Source organism: Elgaria multicarinata, chromosome 13, assembly GCF_023053635.1.
Source record: "Elgaria multicarinata webbii isolate HBS135686 ecotype San Diego chromosome 13, rElgMul1.1.pri, whole genome shotgun sequence".
Lineage (NCBI taxonomy): Eukaryota > Metazoa > Chordata > Lepidosauria > Squamata > Anguidae > Elgaria > Elgaria multicarinata.
Window position 1 is genome coordinate 16,866,307 of NC_086183.1, and position 27,910 is coordinate 16,894,216.

At 48.8% G+C, this 27,910-nt stretch overlaps 2 protein-coding genes across 2 annotated transcripts in view; one reads left to right on the forward strand and one right to left on the reverse strand.

Moving 5' to 3' along the window:
• PABPC4 (poly(A) binding protein cytoplasmic 4) overlaps window positions 1-27,910 on the reverse strand; it is a 563,337-nt gene that overhangs the window by 497,627 nt on the left and 37,800 nt on the right. The gene's annotated exons all lie outside the window — the stretch shown is intronic.
• LOC134408494 (bone morphogenetic protein 8B-like) lies at window positions 358-27,770 on the forward strand. Its single transcript, XM_063140802.1, has 7 exons — window positions 358-709; window positions 19,347-19,539; window positions 20,470-20,618; window positions 22,814-23,008; window positions 24,702-24,781; window positions 25,482-25,592; window positions 27,595-27,770. The coding sequence occupies exons 1-7, from the start codon at window positions 424-426 to the stop codon at window positions 27,742-27,744; spliced, it is 1,164 nt and encodes a 387-aa protein (XP_062996872.1). The 5' UTR covers window positions 358-423; the 3' UTR covers window positions 27,745-27,770.

The following is a 27,910-nucleotide window of genomic DNA, read 5'->3' on the forward strand; positions in this document are numbered from 1 at the left end:
GCCGGAGAGCTGAGTTTGCAGCCCGCCGCTCCAGGCCGACTTTCCCACGCTCGCTCGCGCTCCGCACATGCTCCAGGGCTCCGCGCGCCGCGCTCCAGGGGGCAGGGCCGGAGCAGGCTAGCGGCCGCCCCACCCGCCGAGTAGCAGCACGTGCTCCCACCCCGCGCCGCTTAAAGGGCCGCCCCGACGGCCGCGGCGCGCCGGATCCGCCTGCGCCCTGGCCGGGCTGCGCTGCGCGCCATGCGGCTCCCGCCAGCCTCGCTCCCAGCGCCGCCGGCGCCGCCGCTGCTGCTGCTGCTGCTGCTCGTCCTGCTGGCGGGGGAGCCCTGGGCCCGCCTGGCGTCCAGCCGCGCCGCCTCCTGCCGCCAGCCGCAGCCGCCGCAGCCGCTCCAGCGCCGGCTCAGCGGGCGCGAGAAGCGCGAGATGCAGCGCGAGATCCTGGCCCTGCTGGGCCTGCCGGGCCGCCCTCGGCCGCGGCCCCGCGCGCGGCCCGCCTCGCTCGCCCCGTCGGGCGCCGCCCGCCAGCAGCCGCCCTCCGCGGCCCCGCTCTTCATGCTCGACCTGTACCGCGCCATGGCCCGCGAGGAGGACGACGACGACGGCGAGGACGAAGCGGCCCGCGGGCCCTGGAGCCCGGCCTGGGCGCGCAGCCCCTCGCGCACGAGGGCCGCCGACGGCGCCGACACCGTCATGAGCTTCGTCAACCTGGGTGAGTCCCGAGGCCGGGCCGGGCCCCGCTTGCCCGCCCCGTCGGTCGCGCTCGCGTGCGCTCCCCCTGTAGCGGCAGCGGCGGCGGCGGCGGCGGCCCTGGCCTCCCTAATTGGACAGCGGCCGTCCTCCGGCCGTCCCCGGGGACTGACCCGGTGCTGCGGCGGTGATGGGGGGCCGTGCTTACTCGGAAGGAAGCCCCACGCCTTTCAGCGGGACCTTGGCTGCTTGGCGAGTGTGCAGGGGGATTGCAGCCCCAGAGACGCGGGGAGCCCCAAAGAGCGGGCGCGTCATCAGGCCGACTTCGGGCCATGGGGCCGAATCGGGCTCGTGGAACCCCTGGCCACAGCAACCCCCCAGAAGCGGCCAGTCCCCGAGAACTCAAGCGAGTGAGCCAAACCACAGGGCGGGATTCCCAGGGACGCCATCCACGTTTGGATGTGGCACCCTGAGCATGAGTCTGGAAGAGACGCTCTCTGCCCACTGGCTTTCTGCCCCACCCTGGGCAGAAAGAAGCCCCCCCCCATCCCCAGACATCCTATGGGCAGGCACCAGAATGTAATTCACGCAGAGAAAGAAAGTGTGTGGTGTGTGAGAGTGGGTATAGGCAGAGAGGTAGGCTCCACCGCGGACATGGGCGTGCTATTCTGGCTTTATTCTTTGTAGGTCTGGGTACAAGGAGTCTATTTCAATCCAGTTCAGCGGCCATTCGGAGAAAGAGGTCTTCATAGAATTGCAACTTGAAAGGTTTAAGGGATGTTTCCAGATGAAGCTTTTATTGTGCCATCGTCCTGCCCCAAACACAGAATTGTATGAGGGGGTCCAGGCATTACTGTCTTCCATTTGTGACACTCCGGTGTTCTCCCACCAATTCCATCTTTTTTCTTACTGCAAAAACTCTGTGGCAATGTTCACACACACACACCCCTTGTGCGGAACTTGCTGCTCTCATCCTAATGCATTTCACTGGCCCTTTGGAAGGGCAGGCGCTTTTCATTTGGCCGTTTGGGGATGGCCCCAGAAAAGCCACAGTGTGCTGGAATCAGCCAGTCATCCAACGGCTGTTTGGAAGGAACCGGAGGATTCCTCTGGCCGTTCTCTGTCATTTGTTTCCGTGTGTTCGGACGCGCCCTCTGCCACTCCCTGCACCCAGAGAAGCTGGATGGCTTGACGGTGCTGATTGTAGAGCCAGGCTCCCTCTTGACGCACGCGCCACCCACGGGCTGCAATGCGCTGCTCCTTGGTGGTGGTAAGGAACAGGCGCTCCTCGTCTTGCAGAACAGAATGGCCCTGATCATCACCAAGGGGAGGAGCAGCATGGCCAGGCCAAGCCAGGGCACGTACAATGGTCACCTGGGGAAGACCCTCCCTAAAATAGGAATCAGGGCTGCTTTGCGCCCCCCCCCCCCGCCGCAGCTGAGCCTCCCCTTGATCCTGTGTTGCCGCCTCAGCAGGCAAGAGGAAGGAAAGGGGTGTGGTGGGGGCCAAGACAATGAGAGGGAGGCAGGAGGTGGTGGCAGCGGTGGCAGCGTTGGGCTGCTCTGCATCTATCAGCAGAGTAGAAGAAGCAAGCACATTGTGACATTTGGACCGAGGATGGATTCCAGGATCCCCATTCCCGGTTGCAAGCAGGAAGGTGCCGGAATCCAGTCGAGCTGGTTCGTGTGCCTCTGAACTGCTGACTTACTGAAACTCAGTTGTGCGAGCATGAACGACGGCCAGTTCACCTTCTCTCCTTTGATTTATTTGCAATTTCGAGCTGGCCCTCTCCTCAGGGCACAGCAGCAGGTAACAATTCAAGAACTGGTGGGAGGTAGATGGAACCGGATTGGAATACCTTGGCCAGCCCAAGACATCTCCGTGCCTGAGGCCAACAGCTTTCTTTTTTCATCCCCGCCCCAAGGATTAATGTGGGGCATGGTTTCCCCCCAGGACTCTGGCAGACACCACCCTGGAATGCAGGGGAGCTATCCAAAGCATGAGCCTGGGGCAGATCTGCGCACTCCTGCCCGTTATGATCACCCAAGATCCCTCACCAGGGGTAGCTTCCTGCTGTTACGTCATGAACAGGTGGAGGGGGGGAATCTCTGTGTTCTGGTGAATACTAAGAAGAGTTAGGGGCCCAATTCAAGTTTGTTCAATATTTATTTCTTATATGAGCTGGATTTCAGGGTTACTCCTGCCTCTGGGAATTTAGATGTTCTGTGCAGGCTCTTATCAAGCACTTGGAGAAAATAATTAGGATGATGATTAAAAGGGCTGCTGCGTTGGGCGGTGCAAGCGAAACCGGCAGCTTTCGTGCAGCCGTTGTCTTCCATTTGCGCAAATTAGCATTCCGGGTTTGGGACGTGGGACGCTCCTCTCCCCTTGCACTCCAGAGCAGGAAACCCGCCTTGTAGCTGGAAGGATGCCAATCCCCAGAGCGTGATGAGGAAGTCAGGTCTAGCGCATGTACTAATTACTCTTGATGTGTGTGAGAAGAAGCTAGAGAAGTGGCAGAGGCAGCATTTGTAACTGTGAGAATAGGGTGGGGATCATTCAGGGCTAACCCTATCATTAGGCAGAATGAGGCAGCTGCCTCAGGCAGCAGATGCTGTGAGTTCCCCTCCATGGCTGGTGTGCCCTCCAGCCTGCCCTGACCAGCCTAAACCAGCCTCCTGCCCTCAGATGCCGTTGCCAGGGTTGAAGTCGGAGGCAAGAGCTAGGCCAGTCAGCTTCTGTACGTGGCGTGCCGGGGAGGCGCCATCTTGTCCTCCTCTTCCTCAGGCTGCAAAATACCTTGGGACGGCCCTGGGTCAACGACAGCCTCCCTCAGAGCCTTTCTGTAGATTCTTGAAGAAAAAGAGCCCTTAGCTGTCTGTCTGAAGGGAAGGGAAGACTACCCTAAGCCCTGGTAGTCAGAGTCTGCGTTGTCCCGGACCAGGCGCAGAGCCTCAAGGCTAAGTTAGGCCTCTGGCAGAAAATCCTCAGGCGTTTGCTGTGAATTTATCTCATGGACAGCCGTATGCCTTTCTGTATCAAAGTGCCTGATTTGGATACCGTAACCACCTCAGTAAAAGTATGTTTTGGAGAATCCTGAATGACTGGAGTTTTTCATACAGGACCAATTGCATTTAATTATTATTATTTTTTTAAATCCCAAACTATATGATTTGTGGTTTAGCAAAAGGGAAGCTATCTGTGCCTTATTACCAAATTTGTGAAGTAAAGTGAGTTTAAGCAGTTTCTGATGGTTGGTTTGCCCCATCAGCTGACACCCCCCCCCACACACACACGCACACACCTTGTTCATTTGGGCATTGCCCAGAAATAGGTGTATCTTTCTCATAATGTCTATATCAGCAGCTTGGAAAATCCTTGCGAGCAAGGATATTTTCTGTTTGGGGAGCAAAAACGAAAAAAAAAAAGGCCTGGTACTTTAAAACCAAGAAAAGAAAATCCAAATCTTCTTTTCCTTGCTGAGATTGTTCCATGGTGATCAATGCTGATCTTTAAGGTTTGGGGTGCTTCTGAAATGAGCTGGTTGCTTCCCAACAATCTCCTCTGAGAACATGAGAGCATGTTGCGTCAGACCAAAGCACTCTCTAGCCCAGTACTCTGTTTCCACAGTGGCCAAGCAGCTGGACACGGGTGCAAGAACAGCAGCAGCTCCATCAGCTGTTATTCAGAAAATAAGGCCATCCGCCTCATAGCCATTGATAGCCTTATCTTCCATGAAGTTCTGCTTATCTCTTACTTGCTCTAGAGTCCCAGCTTACTTATTTGATAACTAACTATAATTAATTTTTATCTCTTAATTGCTTGCAAACTACATACTTTCACCATTGAGTGTTTTTGAACATCAGGAAAAAGCACATTTTGCTAGCTCACTAACTTGTCAAAATGGGGTGTTTGCATAAACTTAAGGAATTAGAAAGGAGTAATTAACTTTAGCCTTGTTTAATTTTGCGTAATTCATTCCCAATTTTTAAATATTCTGGACTTCTTGAAAGTGAAAGGGAGGAGGAAAAGAAGGAAGGAGAAATGCAGCGGGAAGGTTTCTGCTCTGTAAGAATATGAGTTTTAGAAAGTTGCCCCTTTTTTGCTTTGTAAAAGTGTATATCTTGTGCTCCTGACTGCGTTTTAGATGAAAAATATTAATAATTCTACATTAAAAGTCCTGCTCCGTTTCCGGTGTTGCACAACACAACTTGAAATGGCCAAGATTTTTGTTGATCAAAACTAGAAATAAAGCCTATTTCAAAATTTTAAAATAAAGCCTATTTCAAAGTTTTAAAAAGTGACAGTACCAAATGTTTTGAATTCTAATGGATTTCTCTGTCACTTTCGTGAACAAGTCAAAAGCACACAGCTGTCACACAAACCATCCACACCTATTCACCGCAGGGCGGGTTTGCCTTTGGTAACATCCCGACAGAGGAACATATGGTAGGCCTGATGCACCAGAGAAATTCTGAGAACATTTTAAATTTAGGATTCTCGCTAGCCACCCTGATTTCCAGCGGAAGCGGCAGCTGCATCACACTCCCTTTCCCAACCGCAAGAGCTGCGGAGACCAAATGCCAAGAGGAAACTGAGGTTGTCTTCTGGGAGTCGCTCACTGTCCATGGCAGCTATTTTTGGGAAATGCAGAAACCTTGGGGAGCCACCCAGTTTAATGGCTTGCGTATGTCCTAGGAATGATGGAGCCGGCCCCTCTGGAAACACTCGACTTTCTGCAATCTCGCGGGTCAAGTCTTTAGGCACAGTCTACTGGGAATTTCTCCAAAGCATGGAAGTTACACAAGAGCTCAGTGGTTGCAGCTTCTTCTGCCATTCTCCTTCTCCTGTGGGAGAAACTGCAGCTTTCAAAACTCTCCCTTGAGTGAAACTGTCAAAACTATGTTGCCTCTCTAGTTCAGCAGGGTTGTAGCTTAAAAACACCACCACAGGTGCTGGGCTACCCAGGGTCTTAAAAGGTTGGTGCTACAGCCTAGAAACTCTAAATATTTTCCCAGCTTCCTGCCTTTCCACCAAGAAGCCCAAGGCAGTTTACATGATCCTTCATTTTATTTTTACGACAACCCTGTGAAGTAGATCAGCCTGAAAGTCAGTGACTGGCCCAAAGTCACTCAGTGAGCTTCATGGCCAAGGGGGAATAAAACCCGGGTCTCCCAAGCCCCAGTCCAACACTCTAACCACTACGCCATAATGGCACCGCACCAATCCTGATTCATAGGAGTCCATGAGCACTCGGTCCTTCAGACACATGCTCCGTTTCCACAAATGTCCCTAGCTGGATTCTTCCTCCCCTGCCTCCATCAAGGTTGCTCAAGGTTTGGCGAAGTTGCTATCTAGCCTTCCTCTGGCAGCTTGGTTCTTTTACTGCTTTCCCTACTCGGTAGCTGGAACCCTAAAAGAATTAATTTGAGGCGTCATCGCTTGCATACATTTTTAAATGTTCATACGGGCCCACCATTTTGTTCACTGAAAAAGTGCTTTTCTTTGTCGGGGGGGCGGGGGGGGCGGGGAGGGAGGAATAATGGCTCCCCCCCTGGCAACGGGGAGATGTTCAGAGCTCTCCTGCCCCTCCACAGATGTGCCTGGTCCTTTTTTCCCCAACCCCATGTAAACTAGGGCTTATCAACAATTCCACAAGTGAATTCCACAGTTTTGTCATCATAGTTCGTTTTAAGAGGACGCCCATTCGTACAATTGAGCTGGCATCCCTTGCCTTCCCTCCCACCCCAGTCTCTCTGCCGCTGCTGTCTCTTCTCTCTCTTTATTATTTCGATGGGTGGAATTGCAAGGCGTGGCTTCAGGCAACATTTCAGATAAAAGAGGCTCGCCCCCAAAGCAAATAGCTCCGCTCCTGGCTGAACAGGCGCCCCCCTCTGGAGCTTCTGATGGCTGCAGCCAACGCAGCAGGCAGCCGTTGGCACACGGGGCCAGATGTGTGCGCAGGCCGCTGGTCCTTGCTCTGCTCTTGGCCTCTGTGCGCAAGTTTGGGTGGAGCCGCTTCCCTTCTGTCCGTTTTAGCAAATGAAACCGCTGTGGGGGGGAGGGGAACGGTGTGAGAGCGGCGTGGGCATTGGGGAAGGCGGGCACCGGGCAGTGTGGTTACCTCTTGGAGACGGCATAATTGCTATCTGGTGGCCTTTGCCTTCGCTTCAGCTGCGTCTGGTTGGGAGTCTTGTTTTTGCACTTAAGACAGCAGAGCAAACCTCAGCAGAGATAGCAGAAGATTATGGTCACACTGATTAAGTGGGAAAGACTCTCTAATCCCAGGGCAGCGGGATTTTGCCCATATTCTTCACATAATGGCAAACAGGATGCTATTTCAAAGTCTCACACTGGAGCTCCTGAATTTCTTTGGCACCAGGCCCTGAAGGAAGCCAAGAAAGGTCTTCAGTTCCTAGCGGCTGGATTAGTAGCCGGGGTGTTCATCTGTCTGGGATTTTTCCAACCCCATGTGTGGAATTTCGGGTAGGAAGGAGGGGTATTTATAGACAAGGCCCTGCAGAGGCAGCAATTCCATAAAAGCAGATCACAATCAAGCCACAGAAGGCACTGTTGGTTGCAGAATTCAGCGTCTTCACAATCCTTGTTTGCATTTTTTAAAAATCAGGTTTCTAGCCCTTAGGGTTGTGAAGATATACTAGGAATTGCATGGAGAAGGCCAGTGACCTCTCAGAAGGCAGAATAAGGTTTTTTCAGTGGGCAGGTGCTGGAGCATCAGGACCCCTAGACGCTCCATGTCTAGTGGAGGTAGAAGAAATTACGCTGAAAATAGTAGAAATCGCAGAGATACAAAATTAGTCAAACGTGCAGACTTTGCAGAATCGATATCCCAGTACATGATCCCTCTTGCACTAGCAAGGCCAGCGAAATGCGGAAACGCCCATTCCAGGAAGGGACTTTGGGGAGACGAGAAGCCTGATGGGGACAAGACAGAAGGGACGTTCTGTTCTTTGGGCGCACCTGTTCCTACACCATGCTGCTTAGCAGGGGAGCAATCCCCCCCACCCCCAGCCTGCTGCTTGGGGAGATGGGCAACTCTTGAGCAAGGACTACTGCTAATCAAGAGACCCCCCCTTTCTCTCTCTTATTTTTTTTAGCTTGAGTTTTGCTAGATAGAATTCTTTTTGCATTTCATTCAAATATATTTTAAGACTCCAAATTCTTTATGTGGTTCGGCATGCCAGCATTTCCTTTTAATTTAGTGTCCAAAAAAGGCACCAGGACCACTCTGAGGCAGCGGGGACTAGTATAATTACAGTGGAGGTGTAATTTATAGAATAAAATGGTGCACGCACACGCAGCCGCTAAAAATACCTTGAAATTGGCAGGGGTGTAAAAGGCGTCGTGTGCAGACCTGCAGAGATTTTTTTTTTTTTTTTTGGCGCAAGGGGGCTCAGGCTAGAAAGTATAGAAAATAAATGAACTGAATTTCTCTCAATGCACTAAGAAGGAAGAGCAGAGATGGATTTGGCCTTCATCTTCTACAGAAAAGAAATGGAGAATAATGTAAATATCACATGGGTTCAGATGCGCTTTTACACAGTCTGAAGCGTTTGGAATCCTGGCAATTAAGTCTTTGGTGGTTGTATTTTTTAAAAAGTCAGTAGGACTCATGGTGGAAGTGATGCGTTTCAAAATTTGATAGCAGATGATGATGATGATGATGATGATGATGATGCTAAAGTGTTTGGTGTCAGGAACAAGGATAGAAAGTCCAAATCAATTGGGCCAGATATTGAAGGTTCCAGTGACAGCCTCATCCAGTGCATGAGCTCTATTTGTTCAATTAGATTTACCTAGGAAGCTGCCATTTCCTGAGTCAGACCATTGACCCATCTACCCCAAGCATGTTGGCACTGACCGGCAGCAACGGCTCTCCAGAATTCCATGCAGGAATTTTTCCAGCCCTGCCTGGAGATCCTGGGAACGGACTTGGAACCTTCTGCCTGCCAAGCAGGGCTTCTACCACTGAGCCACAGTCACTTTCCCATGTGATAGGATTGTAGCATGAATTACATTCATATACATTGGCCTGGTTCAGACAACACGCTAAACCATGCTGCTTAACCACAAAATGGTTAATGGAATTCCCTTCACCAGTTTGTGGTTAAGCAGCGTGGTTTAGCATGTTGTCTGAACCAGGCCATTATTTAAAATGTAAAAACGGGACCTGAATTTGTTTCTTAAACCAGATCGAAATGTTATGTTTTAATGAACCAAATTGGGTTGACATGAGATTATGCAAACTTTTAAGTTTCACAGAACCCTTCGGCGAGCATAATGGAAAAGATGTGGATTGTCTGCAGGGCACTGCTGGGAAGCAGCAAACAGCACAAGGGGTTGCATCCAGGCTCTGCCTTCCACAAGAGGAAGGGTTCCTTTCATGGAAGGTCCTTCTGCTCGATTTCTGGGGCTCCCCCTCCACATCCCAGCTCATTCTGTTCAACAGGGACTCCTGGCTCTCTGAGTAGTATGTTCAGGGGGCTGCCATGGGAAGGAGGGGGCAGGGAATCCACCCTGCCAGTGTAGCTGATCTAGCTTAAATCTGGATCCAATCCAGGGTTTTTGTATTCGACAGCAGTGGTGCAGCCAGGTAATTGTAGACCCTAGTCTTGATGTTCTTACGAGGGGCGCTGATAGGTGGCCCATGTGCTTTCCATCCATGATGAGGCACACAGTTAACCTACCCAGCACTATTCCAGACTCTACATCTTAACATTCCTGATACGTTAGAGCTAAAATAAAAAACAAAACCTGTTTGCCAACCCCAATTAAATGAAGAAGAACTACTCTGGCCTCAGCTAGACCTACGCGTCTAGTGTGACGGAGGGGTGAGGATCTCACGATATGATTGCGAGTTCGTCACCCTCTGTTTACACACGGCGCGCGACGTCCAGGAAGAAAGAGGCTGTCGCACCCGCCATTTTGTTTTTGCTTTTTAACAAAGAAGGAGCGAACGAGCGCTTGAGCGCCGAACTGTACATTTTTAAAATAAATAAATAAATTTCCCCGCTCCCCCCACCCCATCCTTGATGGCCACAGAGCTCCTGAGGAGCTCTGCGCCCTGTGCGCGGTTTCTGGTTACTCGTGAGGAGCCGGGACAAACCGTGACTTGCGCCCACATGTTCCGCGGTCTCAGGATCATTCCGAGACCGTGGAAAAAGCGGGCTCAAAGGGTAGGGCGAGATCCCGGGCCAAGGGAGGGATCATCACAGGGACGATCCCGGGGATCGCCCCAGGATTTCGCCTCGTCTAGCTATGGCCGCTGTGTGCTGTGTGCCGTTTCACATTTTAAGCTCATTCACATCATAGTGCCATCATGACTTCAGGAAGAAAATGGGGCGGGGGGTGGGGGTGGATCTGCCCTGATGCTAAACAGTTTACTTGGGAATAAGCACTTTTTTGTTGTAGAAAAGGGTGATAACAAGCAGCAGCTGTAACCGTGTTGCTTGCTCAGCCAGTGGTCTCTGGACTATAAAATGTTTGAAAAATATGAAGACAGGTGCTGTAGCCACCGTCAGCCCCAGGAGCCTGCCCGTGCCAGTCCAAGAAGATTGAGGGGAGACATGAGAGCACTCTTCAAATACTTAAAAGGTTGTCACACAGAGGAGGGCCAGGATCTCTTCTCGATCCTCCCAGAGTGCAGGACACAGAATAATGGGCTTAAGTTACAGGAAGCCAGATTCCAGCTGGACATCAGGAAAAACTTCCTGACTGTTAGAGCAGTACGGCAATGGAATCAGTTGCCTGGTGAGGTTGTGGGCTCTCCCACACTAGAGGCCTTCAAAAGGCAGCTGGACAAGCATCTGCCGGGGATGCTTTAGGGTGGATTCCTGCATTGAGCGGGGGGTTGGACTCGATGGCCTTATAGGCCCGTTCCAACTCTGCTATTCTATGATTCTATGATTCTACGTGCCCACCCTGGGCCTGCTCGCGGCTTCCCCCATCACTTGCCATGCCCTGGGTGGTCACGTGGGAGCCCTCGGGGGTCCGGCCCTCACTACACCACTGCTAGTTCAGACTCCAGGCCTTCATTCCATTTCTTAACTCTCATTTTTTCCACGCTGTCCAAGAGGCCGCTTAGCAGGTTTCTCGATACACAACTATGCTTCTCGTTCAGAGTTTTTACACAACAGATGTTAGCCACTTGGAAATCAATTTTAGTTACATGGTTCCAACAGGAGAATCCCAGGAATTATCGTGAAGTGATCCCAGTTGGAGAACTCCCACAAAACTCCCAATTGCCAGGAAACTGTGATTCCTGTTAAACCAGCTGTACTCCGATTTTTAACTCGAGTTATTGATGGGCTCGTTAACTCCCTTTTGATCCTCTCTCTTGCTATTTATGTTAATATATGTCAGTGCGAAAGTGAATTTTATTGATTTATAGCACAAATGAACATTTTGGCCAGGGTAGATTTTACATTTATGTTGCAAACTGATTGAAGGAAGAAGAGTTTCAGTCCTTGTGAGCAAAAAAGAAAGCCTTTAACAGCAATGTACAACAGAAAATAGTGCAGAGGAGGAGGACGAGGAAGAAGAGAATGGGATATTCACAAAGCGGGCAATCCTGCAGAGTTCTAAATGCTTCTGTGTTTTACAAACTGTTGTGCTAGAGACAGCCCGAGCGATCTGAACTGAAGCAACTAGCCCCAAACAGACTGTTGGTCCCTGTCGTCTGTGGTCACTGGGAGCAGTTCTCTGGAGTTTCGGGCTGGCTGACTTGGAGATGCCAGAAATTGAGCCTGGGTCCTTTTGCACGGAACGCAGGTGGTGTGATGCTAAGCTACAGGCCTTTAGTTCAAGAAGGCTTCTGGAGCACTGAGCATGGAACATTAAAGTGGTACCACCAAAGCCAATATACAAATTCCAAGCCTTTGTGATGCAGGCTTGAAATGCTTTGTAGGAATCTGGGCAAAATTAAACTACTGATTTCAGTCGGCGAGGATCTCTACATTTGCTCAGTTTTTCCTCTGCTTGGCTTCAGTTCAGATCATGACATCCATGATCTCAGCAGGCTGCTGCAATTGGCGGGGGTTCTTGCTGTTACACTGTCGTTTCACCTACCGTACTAGCCTAGTACACAAAAGTGGACAGAAAACCATATATTAAGGTTTCACCCACACATTTGGCATAAGGAAACAACTGGTACATCTGACTTTCATTAGACCAAATTCAGCTGGTGTAAGATTATGCAAGCTATTCAGTTTCACAGAACTCTTCAGCAGGCAATGAATTGTCTTTAATGCAGTGCTCCTTCAAGAGCTCCAAATCTATGTTTCTTCTCTTTTTTTTGGTCCCACTGTCTATTTTGAGGGGGTGGGGGTGAGAGGATTTTTTTTTTTATCACTAATAAGCTATTGATTATAATCTGCTGATTGTGCCAGTTATTGAATAAAGCTTTGAGTCCATGAAAACACCGGAATAACATTGTACCTTGCTCTCTTCTTCCTTGTTCTTTTCCCCAAATAAGAAGTAGCAGCAAGAATTGCAGTCCTTTGTACGGGCTGTGGCTTTCAAAGGGGGAGCATTGTCTTCAACTGTTTGGACTTAGGGCTTTTCTACATGAGGCATTTATCATGTGCTCATCATTCCCTACTCATGCTTGTTTGCATGTTCTGTAGACAACATGACTATCTAGTTTCACTTCTGTGTCTAACCAGCATTTGGGGGGAGGTTTTTTTAGAGCAGGGAAAATACTCTTGTGAAAGTGAAAGAATGCCTGATTTCCTTTTGTGTATTTGCACTATTCTGCTGTACCACAGTGCCACCTAGAGGTTATATAGCAGAAAAGCTGGAAAGGAAATGCTTGCCTTGTAGAACTCAAGATCTCGATTCTGTGACAAAACAGAAAGCAGATGCAGCAGATTTACAGCTGATCAACAGCCTTGTATACAAAATCTCTTTTAGACTTCATTTGAAAAACAAACATAATAGACTCTTATCATGATCCAAAAGGAGGTCCCCAAGCTAAACTGTGCTTTTAAAAAAAAATCTAATTAGATTTATTTGGTGGGGGGATTCAGAAACCCTCACACCCATGAAGGCCTTTGACAAATCATTCTTTTTTCCATATACTTTGGGGGATCGTCAGACGGGGGGGGGAAATCGCATTTCAATACCGTCGCTCTTGCTGCAACCACATGGCCCCTTCAGTGTAGTGGGACAGCGCCCTCTAGTGGGCGTTTTATAGAGAAACTTCTCTGCACATAGCCGGAAATGGCGACCAATTTCATTAGTCATTGTTTGGACTATTTTACTACCAAAAAAAATGGCAGAAGGAGCAGGAAACCAGCAGGAGGCCTGCAGGAGGCGGACGGCGTTGTGAGAAGGACCCGCAAAAATCTCTGAATGCCCAGTAATGAGCATGCAATAAAACGCTCGCCTGATGATGCTCATAGAAATGCCACTTGGGGAAAAATGCCACTTGGGGAAAAGTGACGTTCCCAAAGAAGAAAGTCCCACTGAAAAATCCCTTCCTGTGATGCACACTCCTGCCTATAGAGTCTGCCGTACCACATATTGACTTAAATGTGGAAGACTGTGGGCAAAGTAGAGCTCTCTGACCCAAAGCAAAGCACTGAATCAAGGAGTCCATTTCCACCTTCTGTATTCGGCAGTGGCTAATGTTTTGGTGCTGTAGCATGAGCCATTGTGGGGTAGCGGATCAAAGCGTTGGCTTCACCGGCGAAGATTTAAGTTCAAGTCTCCACTCGTCCTTGAAGTTCTGTGGATGATCTTGGGCCAGGAATGCTGTCTTGGATGTAACCTCCCTCACAGGGCTGTGGAGAGAGCAACGAAGGATGCTGCCTTCAGAGACAGAACTTAGGATTCGAAGGGGCGCTACAGTGGGTGCTTTGCCTGCACTGTGAACCTTCCTTCACGTCCATTGCAAATGCACATATGCCTGCAGGGTGTGTTTATGTGCTTCCCTTGCTAAGGGGGGGGAGGGGGTGTCTCAGACCTTGGTTTTGCACCACTCCTCATGCATCCGGTGGGGTGATCCAAAGCATCTCAAAATTAAAACAGTAACTATGAAAAGAACTGAAATTACTTAAAGAAATCTTCATTTAAAAAGTCAAGTCAGGATCAGACAACAAAGCAAACTTTAAAAGGACAGTTTTCATGGCCTCCTGGGGAAGGAAATCCCAGAGAATAGGTGCCCCATTGGAGAAGATCCTGTCACACATACAGTCACATGGCCCAGTTGCACCTGGTACGGTGCTGAGGCACAGAGCAGAACCGCCCTTAAGAGGTAGGCAGAGTCATGTGGGAGCAGATAGTCCTTTATAGACCCTGGGCCATATGGATAGGGCTTTACCAATGACAACCAGCGGTATAGAGTTGGGCTTGGACACCTGAGAACCAGTGCAGATGGAATAGCAAGGGAATCGCATACTCCAGGTAGTAAAGCTCCCTTCAGCCTCCTGGCACCTGCATTTTGCACCAGCTGCAATTTCCAGCCATTCTTCGAAGGCAGACCCACAGAGAACGTATTGTGATAGTCCAACCCACAACAGGCAGCTTTGCCCCAGTTTGGATTGAACCAGGCCGAAAGTCTGCCCACCCCCCCAGCCTGCCTTGCCTTGCCCTACCCCCCACCCCGTGTCTCACAATAGGACAGGAAAAATGTGTGCGCGTGCTGGCCGTGTGCGCACGTGGAGCGCTCTCCAAGCCCTTGGTTCGGCCTCCCTCCCTCGGCATGTTCTTCACTGCAACAGCTGAGCTGCCTGCCCGCCTCTCCGTGCCAGGCCTTCACCACTGATCAGGAAGCGCTCTCCACATCCGCCCTGGGCTGGCCATCCCGCCAGATTCTTTTTTATTTTCTTTAAAAACAAAACGAAGAGTTTGTGGCGAACCCAGTAGCTGGAAGGAATGGCTTTCAAAAGGCCAAGATGCATAATTAAAATCTCAGCATTCCATTTTGGAGAAGGGCCCTCAGCGGATCACTCCCCTTGCGTCAACATCCAGCTTTACATGATGGTCGCAGTTAACAAAGGAGTGGAAAATATGAAGCGTACGCAAAGCAATTAAAGTGCCAAATGACATTAAGCTGTGTTTTCTGTAGCCACAAACCATTTTGCTTTCATTATTCGAGACCTCGGTCCTAGGACTCTTCATCTACATTATTTTATTAACAAGTGTTCTGGAGACAGATGCACAGTTGCTGGATTCTGTGAATCTGGGCCCTGTCAGCAGACCCTATAGAGTGCCCAGGACCATAGGTTTAGTGTTGCTGGCCCACAGAAGGCGCACTAGGTCATACTGAACAAGGCCATCATGCCTGGGACGATCTCTGCCCCTTCACTCAAAGGCAGGACTCATGGAGGTGGCCTCAGTAGCAGACGGCCCTTCCTGGCCAAGCAGAGGATTAGTCCTGGCCTGCAGAGGTTGCCTTCCCCAGCCACGCCAGCCTCCCTCCCAGGGCGCCTCGGTTGCTTTCAAGGCACCCAGTCCCCGAAGTGTGTTCTAGAGCGCCCCGGATGCTTAACGGGATCCCTCAGTAAAGATGAATACTGTTACTCAGGCTTCCCTGAAAGGCCTCTCATGCACTTTTTCGTGGTATGTATTAATACACTGTACGCTGAGTGGAGAGGAGTTCCAGGGGTGGCGAAATTTCCCCTTGTTTGGTTTCCTTAGGAAAGAGGTCCCTGAAGGGGGTCTCCATTTACAAAACAGACAGGGTGGACACAGGCGGAGAGAGGCGCAGTCCTCACATTAGCCTCTAGGGAAGTAAACAACGTGCACATGACCCATTCGGTGGGCCATTTTGATCGCACTGCTTCTCGTGCACACAATTTCCGTCTTTAAAAACAAGTCGGACTTACTGGGGTGTTTTCTTGTCGCGTGAAAACAAATGCTCATCTGATGGAGCTCAGAGACACTTGGGATTACCACTGCAGTTCCCAGCCTGGTGCCCTTGGATGACAACTCCCATCATCCCCAGCCAGAAGGGACAGGGAAGCATCCTCTTTCCCCAAAATGGCTCTCACCTTCCAGAGAAGTCTCTGGCTATTTCTTAGTCATTGTGGGCCATTCAGTTGTAATTTCCCTAACGTAGGAGATACTCCCTGACTTTGCAATTGTGGCAGCCATTAAGACAGTAACCAGCCACCCCAATCTTAAAAATAATCTATAATCTGCGGTTGCAGGGGAGCGGGGAGGGAGTATTCAAAGCAGTATTCGACAGGTCAAATTCATAAACAAGAATGCAAAATTGTAAGAAGGGATTAATAAAAACAACAGAAATAGCAGAGATAGGACAAATCCCATAAATGGGACAAATCCCCTGCAGAGATAGGACAAACCCCAAATGTCTGCCTGAACGTAAATCTTTGGACCACCCACCTAGGAATGGGGGAGAGGGAGCATGCTGAACCTAACCGGAGATCCACCAACAGCAACTCCTGTCCCCATTCCCAGAACCAATAGAATTCCAGTGACGATAGATGAGCCAGGGGAAAAGTCTTGACCAAGTTGGAATAGGCAAAAGTATACTTGAGGTCACAGGATCCGGGCCGTTGCCCGTGTTCCTTGTCATTTGCAGCCACAGGGGCATGTTGAGTATGTTCTGGGGTGGATTCCTAGTGTGTATGTGGTGATGGTCAAGCTCACGCACCCTCGTGTGGATTTAGTGTGCGCTCTAAAACATGTTCCTCAAATCCACTGCCCCAAGTCAGGGGTGGACAGAAAGTAAATCTCCAGACGTTTTGGACTTCAGCTCTCACGATTCCTGAGTATTGGCCATGCTGGCAAGGGCTTCTGAGAGAAGAAGTCCCAAATATCTGGAAATTCTTCCTACCTCTGCCCTAAGTGATAGGTGTGCAAACATACCCTAAACCAGCCTGCTCAAATCTGGACGAAATGTGAGAGACCACTGAAATAACACAAAAGCATTGAACTTTAGTGTAGAGATAGTAATGTAGATTAAAATCTGCAAATATTTCTTAAACCAGCTTTATTATGTGAAAGAACAGGACTGCAAGAGTCCATTTTTTTAAAAAAACGTTAAGACAAAAACATGCATGGTCACATCCAGTAACATATCCTGAGATAACTTGTGAGAAGTGGTTGTCTGAATTCTACACTGAGAACCGTGCTCCACTCTCCCTGCAAGTGATGAGGAAGAGCTGTTTCCCAGAAAAGGTCCCTGCTGTCATCACAGAGTACCCTACAGCTAAATAACAGCTCCCTTAAACTCCCGTAATCCTGTAAACAGATGACAAGAGGCATTAAGAACATATGGGGCTGGTTTGGGTTTGTTTCCATCTTCTGCACGCTGCTAATGACCTTCAATTACAACCCCCAAGGTGAAAAATGTTCCTTGAGCCATGTGCACTTCTCCAGGCTCCTCACGGAGAGGAAGGCACGGTTTGGGGTTGCTCAGCATAGCATTGCTGTGAATCAAAGGGGGAGCTTCAACTGAGTCAGCCGTAGAATGAGGGGCAGATGAAAATGTGTGCCTGTGAGCATATACAGATTGTTTTCCGCTATCGCCTGAAAATTAGGGAGCAGAGCTTCCAGAGATCCATTCTAGGGTGAGCCCGAGAAGCCCTGTTTTTAGATATTGCCTGTTGGTGCTAAAGACAACCATTGCCTGCTCTTGAACACAATTCCTCTGTTTTCCCATTGGGGTGGGAGGGGGTAGTCGGGTCCCCTGCGACAGGAGCAAGAAGGTGTGAGTCTGGCGAGAGGCCGGTGTACCACACAACCTTTCAAGAGCATCTCAGAGTCCAGTTTTGGTGCAGGCAGACACAGCTGGTGGCAGAGTTTTTTTAAAAACAAGAGTCACCGGATGTGACCAAGCTATAAGCTGGCACTCTACCCCTGGCCACAGGGTACAAATGCACAGCCTGGCTGGACCGTTGGGAGACTTTTGCAGAGAGGGGGTGGGATTGTTTGAAGCTGGAGGCTGTGGACATTGGCTGGCTGGCATAAGGCAGAGAGAGGCTGAAGGCAACTCAGATGCACCTGTGGCTTGGCCCTGAGAAGCTGGCTTGCCACCCAGAATGTTTTAAGGGTGCTTCAGAGTCAAGCGTTTGTGCAGGAGGAGATGAGGTGGAGGTGGCTGGAGGTGGAGGTTTTTAAAGTAGGAGTCACCGGACAAGACCAAGCAATAAGCTGCAATAAGCAATATCCACGCTACAAGGGCGCAGCCCGGCTGGACTGTCAGGAGACTTTGGCAGAGAGAGAGAGATTGCTTGAGGCTGGAGGCTTTGGTTTGGCTGTGGTGACTTAGAGAGAGGGACAGCAGAGGCTGCACAGACAACCCAGAGACACCTGTTTTAACTTAGCCCCACAGTGCTGGCACGCAACGCAGGGCATTAGAAAGAGGGTCTCAGAGTCACGTGTTTGTGCAGGAAGTAGACAGGAGTTCAAAGTTTGGATGTGCGAAGTGGTGCCGACGCACAAGCCTTGAGAAGCTAATGTATATAAGTGAGAAGTGTGAATGGGCAAAGTAGTGTCCACCACCCACAACACTCACCCTAATGTTAGAGTAGAGAAACTTGTGACAATCATACACACGTTTTTTAAAAAATAGAAATTTAAAAATAAAAAAGCCAGCCAGCCAGCTGGCCAGCAGCAAACCCCATTAACAGCAGCAGCTTGCAGCAGAGGGTCGGAAAATATACAGTCAGAAAAGATATTTGAGGGAAGGGCAGAATGTATCACATAAGAGTACAGCAAAAGCTACAAAATAGGAGTGAGTGAAGTTAATTTCAGATACATTCACTGCTTCTTTATTTCAGTGATTTTAACAATAAGGTGTTATGTAGTACAGATTTGTCTTAATTGTGTGCTGTAAAATCAGATATGTGACCAAGGCTATGTTCAGGTGAGTACACTCCCACCTTGGTGCTGGACAAACCCTCTGGGGCCAGACATGTTGGTGGGCATGTCCCCTTGGGGGCCGACCATGTCCTCCTTTTTGGTTTCCAGAATATGGTCACCCTACGCAAATTGTGCCACTCTCACCACCTCTGCTTTCAGGGGAATGCTGGCTGTTAGCTGTAATAAATTTGATTGATTGCTTTCAGGGTTTTGTTTTAATAAAAAGTACATACAACTAACTGCACTTGTTTGTACCAGGATTTCCTTGTTCCACTTTACTTGGCTGGAATTCCAACTGCAAGCTCCTTGGGACAGAGAGCTGCCATTTTGCTTGTATTACTCCTGCAACGTACTGTGTAAATTCTGAATAATGAGATGCAATCCAGGGAGAGCCAGCCATTCAATTAACGTAGGATCCCTATGGTTCTATCTTTTACCACATGAGGGCTATGTTTATAAGCCATGAAAGAATTACAGACAAATATTGCCTTGTGGTGACCGATAAGGTTCACAGTATTTCAGCCTTCTTGGGTAACAGATCAATGCAAATCTATTGAGTGAGAGTTATTCCTGTACGAGGGCAGAGGTTTTCTGATGGCATTTTCTCCTGACCAACTGGATGCAATTTAAACTGCTTCATTGTTTTATCTACCTATCTTACTTACCGATGTGTTATGTATTCTGGCTTTTTAATGATTGTTGTGTTTGCTTGTCTTTGGGTGATTGTTTGACAACAGAGAATGTGGCTTATAGACGCCCGAATAAATTGATGTGCTTTATTTTGCTTGTGTACCAATTCTTTCCAGTTGAACTGGACAGAGATATCTTCCACCAGAAGCCTTACTGGAAGGAATTTAGATTCGACTTGACACAGATCCCAACAGGGGAGACAGTAACAGCAGCTGAATTCCGAATTTACAAGACGCAAAGCTTCAGTTGGCATGTCAACAAAACGCTTCACATCAGCATATATGAGATAGTTCAAGAACACCGTAACAGGTACAGTAACAGTCTGAAAGAGCGTTTTGCTCTGAAATACAGAACTGTCAGACAGAATTAATTTCAGTGTTAAACATTACAACTGCATAACAGGCAACATGGCTCTTACACAGCTTCAATTCTTTCTAGCAAGATGTGTGCAAGAGATGTTTTGGATGGATCCAGCCCACTGCCTCCTTTTGTCATTTCAATTATTTTAAACCATAAAATTTGGGATACCAGATTCTGTTTGCCAAAAGGTTTATTTAGTGCAGGAATCCCCTGTAAAATATGGGAAGAAATGTTTTAACTCACATAGGGTTGATATAACCCTATATCGACCCTATGATGCACCTTGCGTCAAATATTTACAGAACAAACGCCAAAGTACTTAGAAGCAAAGTTGTAGATAAACCCATAAGAAAACATAGAGTATATGGACAAGTCCTCTACCATTAAGAATAAAAAAGCCAAATGTTTCCAACCTTGCGTTTTGCTCCTAGGGGCTTGCATGAAATGTTTTGTTCTTTGTCTCAAAGTTGTGTATCAGCACGCTCTGCCCACAAAGTTGCACAGGAGTGTGGGTGGGGATGTGGGAGCTGTTTCATCGGTGCCCCCTAAAAATACTTGGTGCCGTACTTGACCCCTTGGTTGTGCTTCTGGGGTAGGCCTGCCCCCACCACACTTGCTTGAGGTTAACCTTTCTGTTTCTGCTGTGTCAGTTAATTGAGCTAAATCACCTCTGCATGGAAGGGGAGATCAGAGCCCTTCTAAGGTTCATATGTGGACCTCACGTCTTGGAGAACAGTAGTTGACTGCCTTTTGGTTACAACCAGTCCAGAGAGAAGCATAACCTTTTTTACTTGTTTTGGGGGTGGGATGGGCAAACATGGTGCCTTTGACAATTAGCTTCAAGTAGCTGGGCTCACATTCCCATTTTTTCTACTGTAGGGAATCAGAGCTGCTCTTTTTGGATCTTCAGGATTTTCAAGCCAGGACAGAGGGCTGGCTGGTGTTTGATGTTGCAGCTGCTAGCAACCATTGGTTATTAAACCGCAAATACAACCTTGGTTTGAGACTTTATGTGGAGACAGAGGACGGTAAGGCTAATGTCACATTTCAGAAATCCTATTTCATTCTGGTAGCACAAAATAAGAGATTCAAACTCAGTGAGGTGGTATCACGTACGAGACCATATTTTGTTCATGTAAGCGGGTTTGGGATTGCACAGAGATGCTCATTAAGAAAGGTTACTTCCACACTAAGGTACTTTTTGCACTGCTGAGTTTTTCTGCAATCCGCTGGAAATGGAATTTAAAAGGTGATTCTTCAATGCAGGTAGATTATATCATCTCAGTTGCCAAGATCCTCAAAACTAAATTTCATTAAGCAAGGTCCTCTACAACATGAATTAGAAGTTTCCTTCTTGTAAAAGGTTATGCTTATGCCTCTCATTGCTTTCTGTTCAGCACAGAGTATTACTGATGAATTGCCCCTGGGTTCTTGGTTCCCAGGGGGTTTTATTACTAGTTTCTTTTCATTTATTTTTAAATTATGGATTAGTGTTATTTTATCATTTTTTAAAAAAGAAAAAATAATGAAAAACAGGAACTGACTAATTAAGGGGCATTTTAGTAACGCTGTGTCCGAGCTCAAAAGGAAGCAATCGCAGAAGGTGCAAGGAGGAAGTTTCTGATTAAAAGAACAATATGCCCCAACAGTGCGTTGCCAATTGAGCGAGGCAGAAAATCGCCACAAATCTTTTCTGAAAGAGGTCAGGAAGAAATGTCAACAATGTTGCCTTGATTTTCCTTCAAAATAAAGTGAGAATTCTAGACTGAATTGCTAGTGTGGAAGTGGCCTTAATCTGAGGCCTGCCAAGGGTGCTTCAGAGGGAGGGCTCCTAGCTCTAGCAAGGAGAAGACACGTTGTGCAGCTGTTCGGCCTTTTCCTCTTTAATGGGCTTTTTGAGTTATGGAAAGGGACGGAAGAAGAGTAGAAGATGTTGTGGTCTGGACCACCCTCCTTTAAACTTCCATGAATGAGGCAGGGTGACGGCATCACAAAAACCTCATTTGGAAGCACCCAAAGAATAGTTGCATAGGATGAGCAAGACTGAAACGGGAAGATATTTTTATGTGTATATCTTGTGTAGGCCAGCTTGGGTCTAAAACTCTAGAAGCAAGCTTTTGAGTCCTATAGAATTCTTCAGGCTCAAATGTCTGGACGAAGGAAGGAAGGAAGGAAGGAAGGAAGGAAGGAAGGAAGGCAGGCAGGCAGGCAGGCAGGCAGGCTAATACCAGTAAGCCTAACTAGAAGCAAAGCATATATGTCCAGTCAGAAAAGGCACCTGCTAGTGCAGTAATGCAAGACATTTACAAAGAAGTTAATATTAAATGTCTATTCCAATGCATTTCAAGTAGGTAAGCCCTAGAAAATCAAAACAAATTTTCAAGGAAGATAAACACATTAGTAATCAGTTAATTCTTTCTTCACATTGTCATTTGCGCTGCAGAAGATTACTAGAGAGATGTGGCTGAAACAGCATTCCCCAACCTTGTGCATTCCAGATGTGTTGTACAAATCCCCTTATCATTCCCAGTCAGCAGGGCTATTGGCTGTGCTGGCCAGGGTTGTGGTAGCCCAATGCATCCTGAGGGCTCCAGGCTGGGGAGAGAGAGCAGGTAAACAGTGAAACCTGTTTTTCTCTTCCTTATTTTGTCCTGAACGTCTGAGCCTGAAGAAAAGTTCTGTGTAAGTCATTGTTTGCTTTCAACAAACTGAGGAGGCTTGTGTATCCCCAGAACGGGCAGATGTCTTACGCTAGAAGATTATTATTATTATTATTATTATTATAATAATAATAATAATATATTTCTTACATGCCTCTCCATTTTGATTGAGGTGAGGGGAACAACAGTAAGTATAAAATACATAAAATACTGATTAAAAACATAGTATAAATTGTTAAAACATCCTAAAAAACATCCTAAGCCACTGTGCACGCTCTCTCTGGGTGCTTCCAGGCAGACGGCTCCTAGCATTGCGCAGCCACTCCATCTTTGCCTTCTGAACGGATCTACTGTAATAAGAAAAAAGATGGAAGCAGTAGTGGAAAAACATAGGAGGGCCATGTGTGCAGGAAGATAGTGTGATCAAGGCCTCACCTGGAAGCTCTCCAGGGATTCTAGTGGGACACCGCAGGCCATAGCCCCAAATATATTTACCATACCTATTAACCTGACCAACAGCAGTATTAACATAGTGGAAAGGGTTTGCCGTTTGGATTTTACAGGACAGAGTGTCGATCCTGGGTTAGCAGGCCTCTTGGGCCGCCATGGACCACGTTCCAAGCAGCCCTTTGTGGTGACGTTTTTCCGGGCCAGCCAAAACCAAGTCAGAGTCCCGCGAGCAGCCAAGCAGCTGAGGAAGAGGCCGCACAGGAAGGCAAACAACTTCCCACACGCGAATCGGCTTCCAGGGTCATTTGGTAAGAAGCAAAAGGGTGGATCAGCAGCAATGAATGCTAAAAGTATTTCTTCCGTCTCTTTGGATAGGGTCCCTTTCGCAATGAGCGCACAGTTAGTGCTGGATGAGTGTTGAACTCTTGTAGCGACCAGAGGCCTACATATTGACAGGTAGACATCAGCACACAGATCCAGCCTGTCTCTGGAATGTGCTGCTTCTATAGGCAAACCCGCACTGGATCATACATCGGCAGCAGGCAATGATTGACAAAAAGCTTGATTTTGCCGGGGAGAGGGGGGGCTTCATGGAACTGCACCCCAAAGGAGAGAAATCGCCCTGGCCAAAGCGTCACAGTGAGGAAGGCTGAAGACAGAGAACCCTCCTCACCCACTGCTTGGCCAGCTCTCTTTGCCCCCCCCTCCCCTCAACACACCTAGAGGAAGTGGGGTGGGGAGAGAAATAGGGTTGCACATTTGTCTCGCTCCATGGATGCTATTTGATTGATTTGCCACACTTGTATCCCAGCCTGCCTCCAAAGCCCAAGTAAATGAAATAATTGTCCTCACAACAATCCTGCGAGGAAGGTTAAGCTAAAAGCGTGACACGTGCTCAAAACACCCAGTGACCCTCAGCCATCACGCCACAGAAAGTGCAGATTTGAAACCTGGTCCCAGTCCAGCGCTTTTAACTGCGACACCAAATTCAGTTTTAATTGTAGATTGTTTTGAAAAAGTAGCCTATTTTGCGTCAAGTAGAGCAAATGGCATAGAGCCTCGTGTGGCGCAGAGCGGTAAAGCAGCAGTTTCTGCAGCTGAAAATCTCCCCACGGCCTGAGTTCGATCCCAGCGGAAGCTGGTTTCAGGCAGCCGGCTCGGGTCGACTCAGCCTTCCATTCTCCCGAGGTCGGTAAAATGAGTACCCAGTTAGCTGGGGGAAAGGGAATAACAGCCGGGGAAGGCAACGGCAAACCACCCCGCTATAAGGCCTGCCAAGAAAACGTCAGCGAAAGCTGGCGTCCCTCCAAGAGTCAGTAATGACTCAGTGCTTGCACGAGAGGTTCCTTTCCCTTCCTCCAGAGCAAATGGCATGTTGTACTCCCCAAAGCAGCTTTTTTGGACAGCTGTCTTCTCCACACCGGCAGCATCCCTGCCTCATGAAAGGTCAGCAGCTGCGCTGAGCCTCACGAACAAGCGAGCAGCCTCTTCACGTTCTGTGGCGCTTCTTTCCCTCTGTCAAGGCCGCTGTTCCCTCTTCCAGCCTTCATTCTGCCACACACATTCAGGCACTAACTAAAATAAGGTAACCGCTGCCGTAGGGGAGGGGGGCATTTGGATCAGGGCTGTGCTGTCCTAGGACAGAGGTTTTCATCCTTTCCACACACACATCCACACACCACATCACCGGCTTAATTCAAATTAAGTTCACTAGTAGCCGCAGAGGGGGAGAACTTGCTGGCATCTGTTGTGCCTATTCCCCTCAGTAGCTAATAGCATGTGGAGGGTAAGCAGTGTGGATCAGGGCCACAGTGTGGTGGAAAGGGTTAATGGACCTGATCCACACGGCGTTTTGTTTTGAAAGATGCCAGAGACGCACGCCAACTTCATGTCTAGGTTTGAACCTTAAACTGTGCACATTTCCTTTGGCTTAAGCAGTGGTACATTTGAGAACTTCCCATCTTTTGACAAAAACTCTGGGCCCTTTTTCCCTTTCTCCAGATGATGTCCATTTTTCTGAAGGGAGGCAGGTATGCAGGAGGCATGAGCTGTACGTCAGCTTTCAACACCTGGGATGGCTGGTAACTATTTTAAAAATGTTCTTCTTTCAGTAAATTCTTCCTGAGAAAAACGTGTAAATTTAAACATCTCCTATTTCCCACCATCAATCCCTTAGTCCTTTCTTTAAATCCAATTATTTCACAAAGTGATGGCAGATTTTTATATGCAGCACATTGGCTGTGTTCTTGCTTGTGAGATACAGTCATTCCCCTGGAGGGTGACGGGGGGCATCCTGCACAGTGACTCAGTGAACTAATTCAATGCTCCTGTGAGCCCAATGCAGGAGGCTGCCCACCGCATCTCTGCATGGTTCATGGATCCGGCCCTGCTTCGTTTCAATCAGCAACTCACCATAAGCAGAGTTAGTGGGCTCCTTTTCAGATGCAACAGTGAGGTGTGCCTCCAGGTTTAATTCAGAAATAAAGTGTGCCTAAAGTATTGGACTTTTGGGAACACTGCATTTGAACTAAGGAACTCACTTTAGTGTTTGTTTTTTCCAAGCCCCAGCTACTTTAGGAAAATACGAAGTGTAAACATCAAAGACTTGTTTAAATGGCCCTGCTGTGGAACACCTTTTTGGTCACCCCTGAAGTGAACATATAAACTCCCCCTTGCGGGCATCTCCCCCCATAAACCAGTGAGCGGGGAGGCTGGAGTTGCTATCAAGGAGGCTGAGGGACCTGCCAGACCCTCCAAACCAACTTTCCTCTCCTTTCTCAGGACTGGGTGATTGCGCCACAGGGCTACTCAGCCTTCTACTGCGAAGGAGAATGCGCCTTCCCCCTGGATTCCTGCATGAATGCCACAAACCACGCCATCCTCCAGTCTCTGGTCAGTACCTTCTTGAGGGACATTGCGGAATGCATTCCACAAGGGAGCTTCTCGCCAAAACAACGGAGGCATGCGACTGGGGTGGGGGTAGGGTTCGCTTTCCCTTCACAGACTTGGAAGGAACAGCCATGTGCACACTGACTTCACACGCGCCTCCGGTCCAGCAGGTTTTGTGGATTTTTGTAGTGCTTGCTTCCTGTAAAACCTGTTTGACCAGAGATGACAGCGAGACAGAAGAAACAAGCGTGTAGCTCATGGGCAACCATGACTCTGTCGTTCCCCTTCCCCTGCCTTAGGATGGAGAAAGACCATTGCTTTTCAGATGGGCTGTTAGAAGCACCAGTTCCCACGGCCCAACTTACACTGCCCTGGTTCAGACAACACGCTAAACCATGCTGCTTAACCACAAAATGGTTAACGGAATGCGTTGACCTTAGTGCATTCCATTAACCATTTTGTGGTTAAGCAGCGTGGTTTAGCGTGTTGTCAACCAGGCTGGTGTGTGGGTAAGAGGTGTCAGCGTCACTTATTTGCAAGGCGGGAAGAGAGGCAGCCTGGGCAAGGGTGAAGTGGGCCTGAGGCCGGAAGCATCCACACAAAGAAATCCTCCACAGTTTAGCTCAGGGAGACCAATACAGTGGTGAATGCTGTACTGGCCTCAGAGAGAGGGAGACACACACAGTGACACCTTGAAGTGGGAGACAGGAGACCAAGGAAGATTTCCTTCTCAAAATGGCCAGTTTTGTGAGAGTCTGGCTTGACTCACGTTTGCCAGACCCGTGGCAGCCTAGCGGAGTGTTTGAAGGTGCAAGCTGGTGGGGTCACAGTCCTAGGAGAATGATCTGCCACTTTGGTACCAGGAGAAGCATCACGCACAGAGGAGAAATGCACACAGAGTTGCTTTCTGGATATTCAGATGTCAGGGCTAAGGGTGGGGCTACACATTATGTGTAATTCCACGATGCTTTTCCAAGCATTTTTATATTTTATGCAGAGCCAAAATGCAAATGCAGCAAAAAGCAGCAGCCTTGCAGCAAATTTGCCATGGCTTAAGTCACAAAAGCTTACACCATAATAAACTTGTTCCTCTTTAAGAGCTGCATGATGTGTTGCCACTCATCGGTCTACTCTGGCTCTGCCCCTGTGCCTCCTTTGTTGTCACAATGCCAACCAATGCCTGTTGGCTCTTGCCATCTTTGAGGTTTTTTCTTCCTTGGATTGCACAGAAGTGGAACAAGTTGAGGGAGGTGGCAGGAGCAGAGCCTGGAACATCAAGCATGTGACATTGTGCTCTGGCTGCAAATGCCCGTCGTTTTCTGGTTGAACTGACTCCCTGGCTCAGGGGATTCCGTGCAACCAGGGAGCCCCCAGCCCTTGGGCAGATGAAACTACCTTGGTCCCTCGAACCCAGGGCTGTGTGCTCTGACACCAGCAGCTTGGCAAGGGCATCTCCATCACCTGCCAACCGAGGCATTGGACCTGGGACCATGTTGCGGCAAAGCAGGCGCCGCCTTCTCATTCCCTTGAGCAGAGGGGCCAGTTCTAGGTGCATCATGCTCCCCTGAGAAACATGGCCATGAACCCCTTCCGTGGACATCCAGTGAGGCCACCCTCCTCCCCTCTGGATGTGCACTCACAGAAACCTGAATTTCAACTCATCAGTTGCTGCCTTCCAGCAACGGTGCCTTGAAAGAGCTTCCAACATAAACTGCAACTCAAGCTGCCAAACATTTTCGAATAAATATTTTTGCTAGCACTGACAAATAATGTACTCATTGAAATGGATGCGTTTTCACCCTATAAACAAATGCTTCTTTGAAGCCTTTTCCGTTTCCCTTAATCAAGATTGAGTGTGGGGGCGGCAGTGTATGCGTGCATTTAACCTTGGGGGCTGGTTAGTCAACACTGTAAAAGCACCGGAGAATGTGGAGGACACAGGAACGTTCCAGTTACAGAGTTCCCCTCTTCTCTCCTCTCTCCACCTTCCATCTGACCTGGACAGGTCCACCTTATGAAGCCTGAAGCCGTTCCCAAGGCCTGCTGCGCCCCCACCAAGCTCAGCGCCACCTCTGTTCTGTACTATGACAGCAACAACAACGTCATCCTCAAGAAACATCGCAACATGGTGGTGAAGACGTGTGGCTGCCACTGACGGCGTGCTAGACATTGGGTTGCTTTTGGGGGAGGGGAGGGGAGGGGGGAGGGAGGGAGGGGGCACCACGGGGCTGTAGAAGGGGCGGTCAGAGCCTGCCAGAGGAAGCCCCTCTAGACATGGAGAGCATCTACATTTGACCACTGTGCAGTAGTTAAAGAGTCGG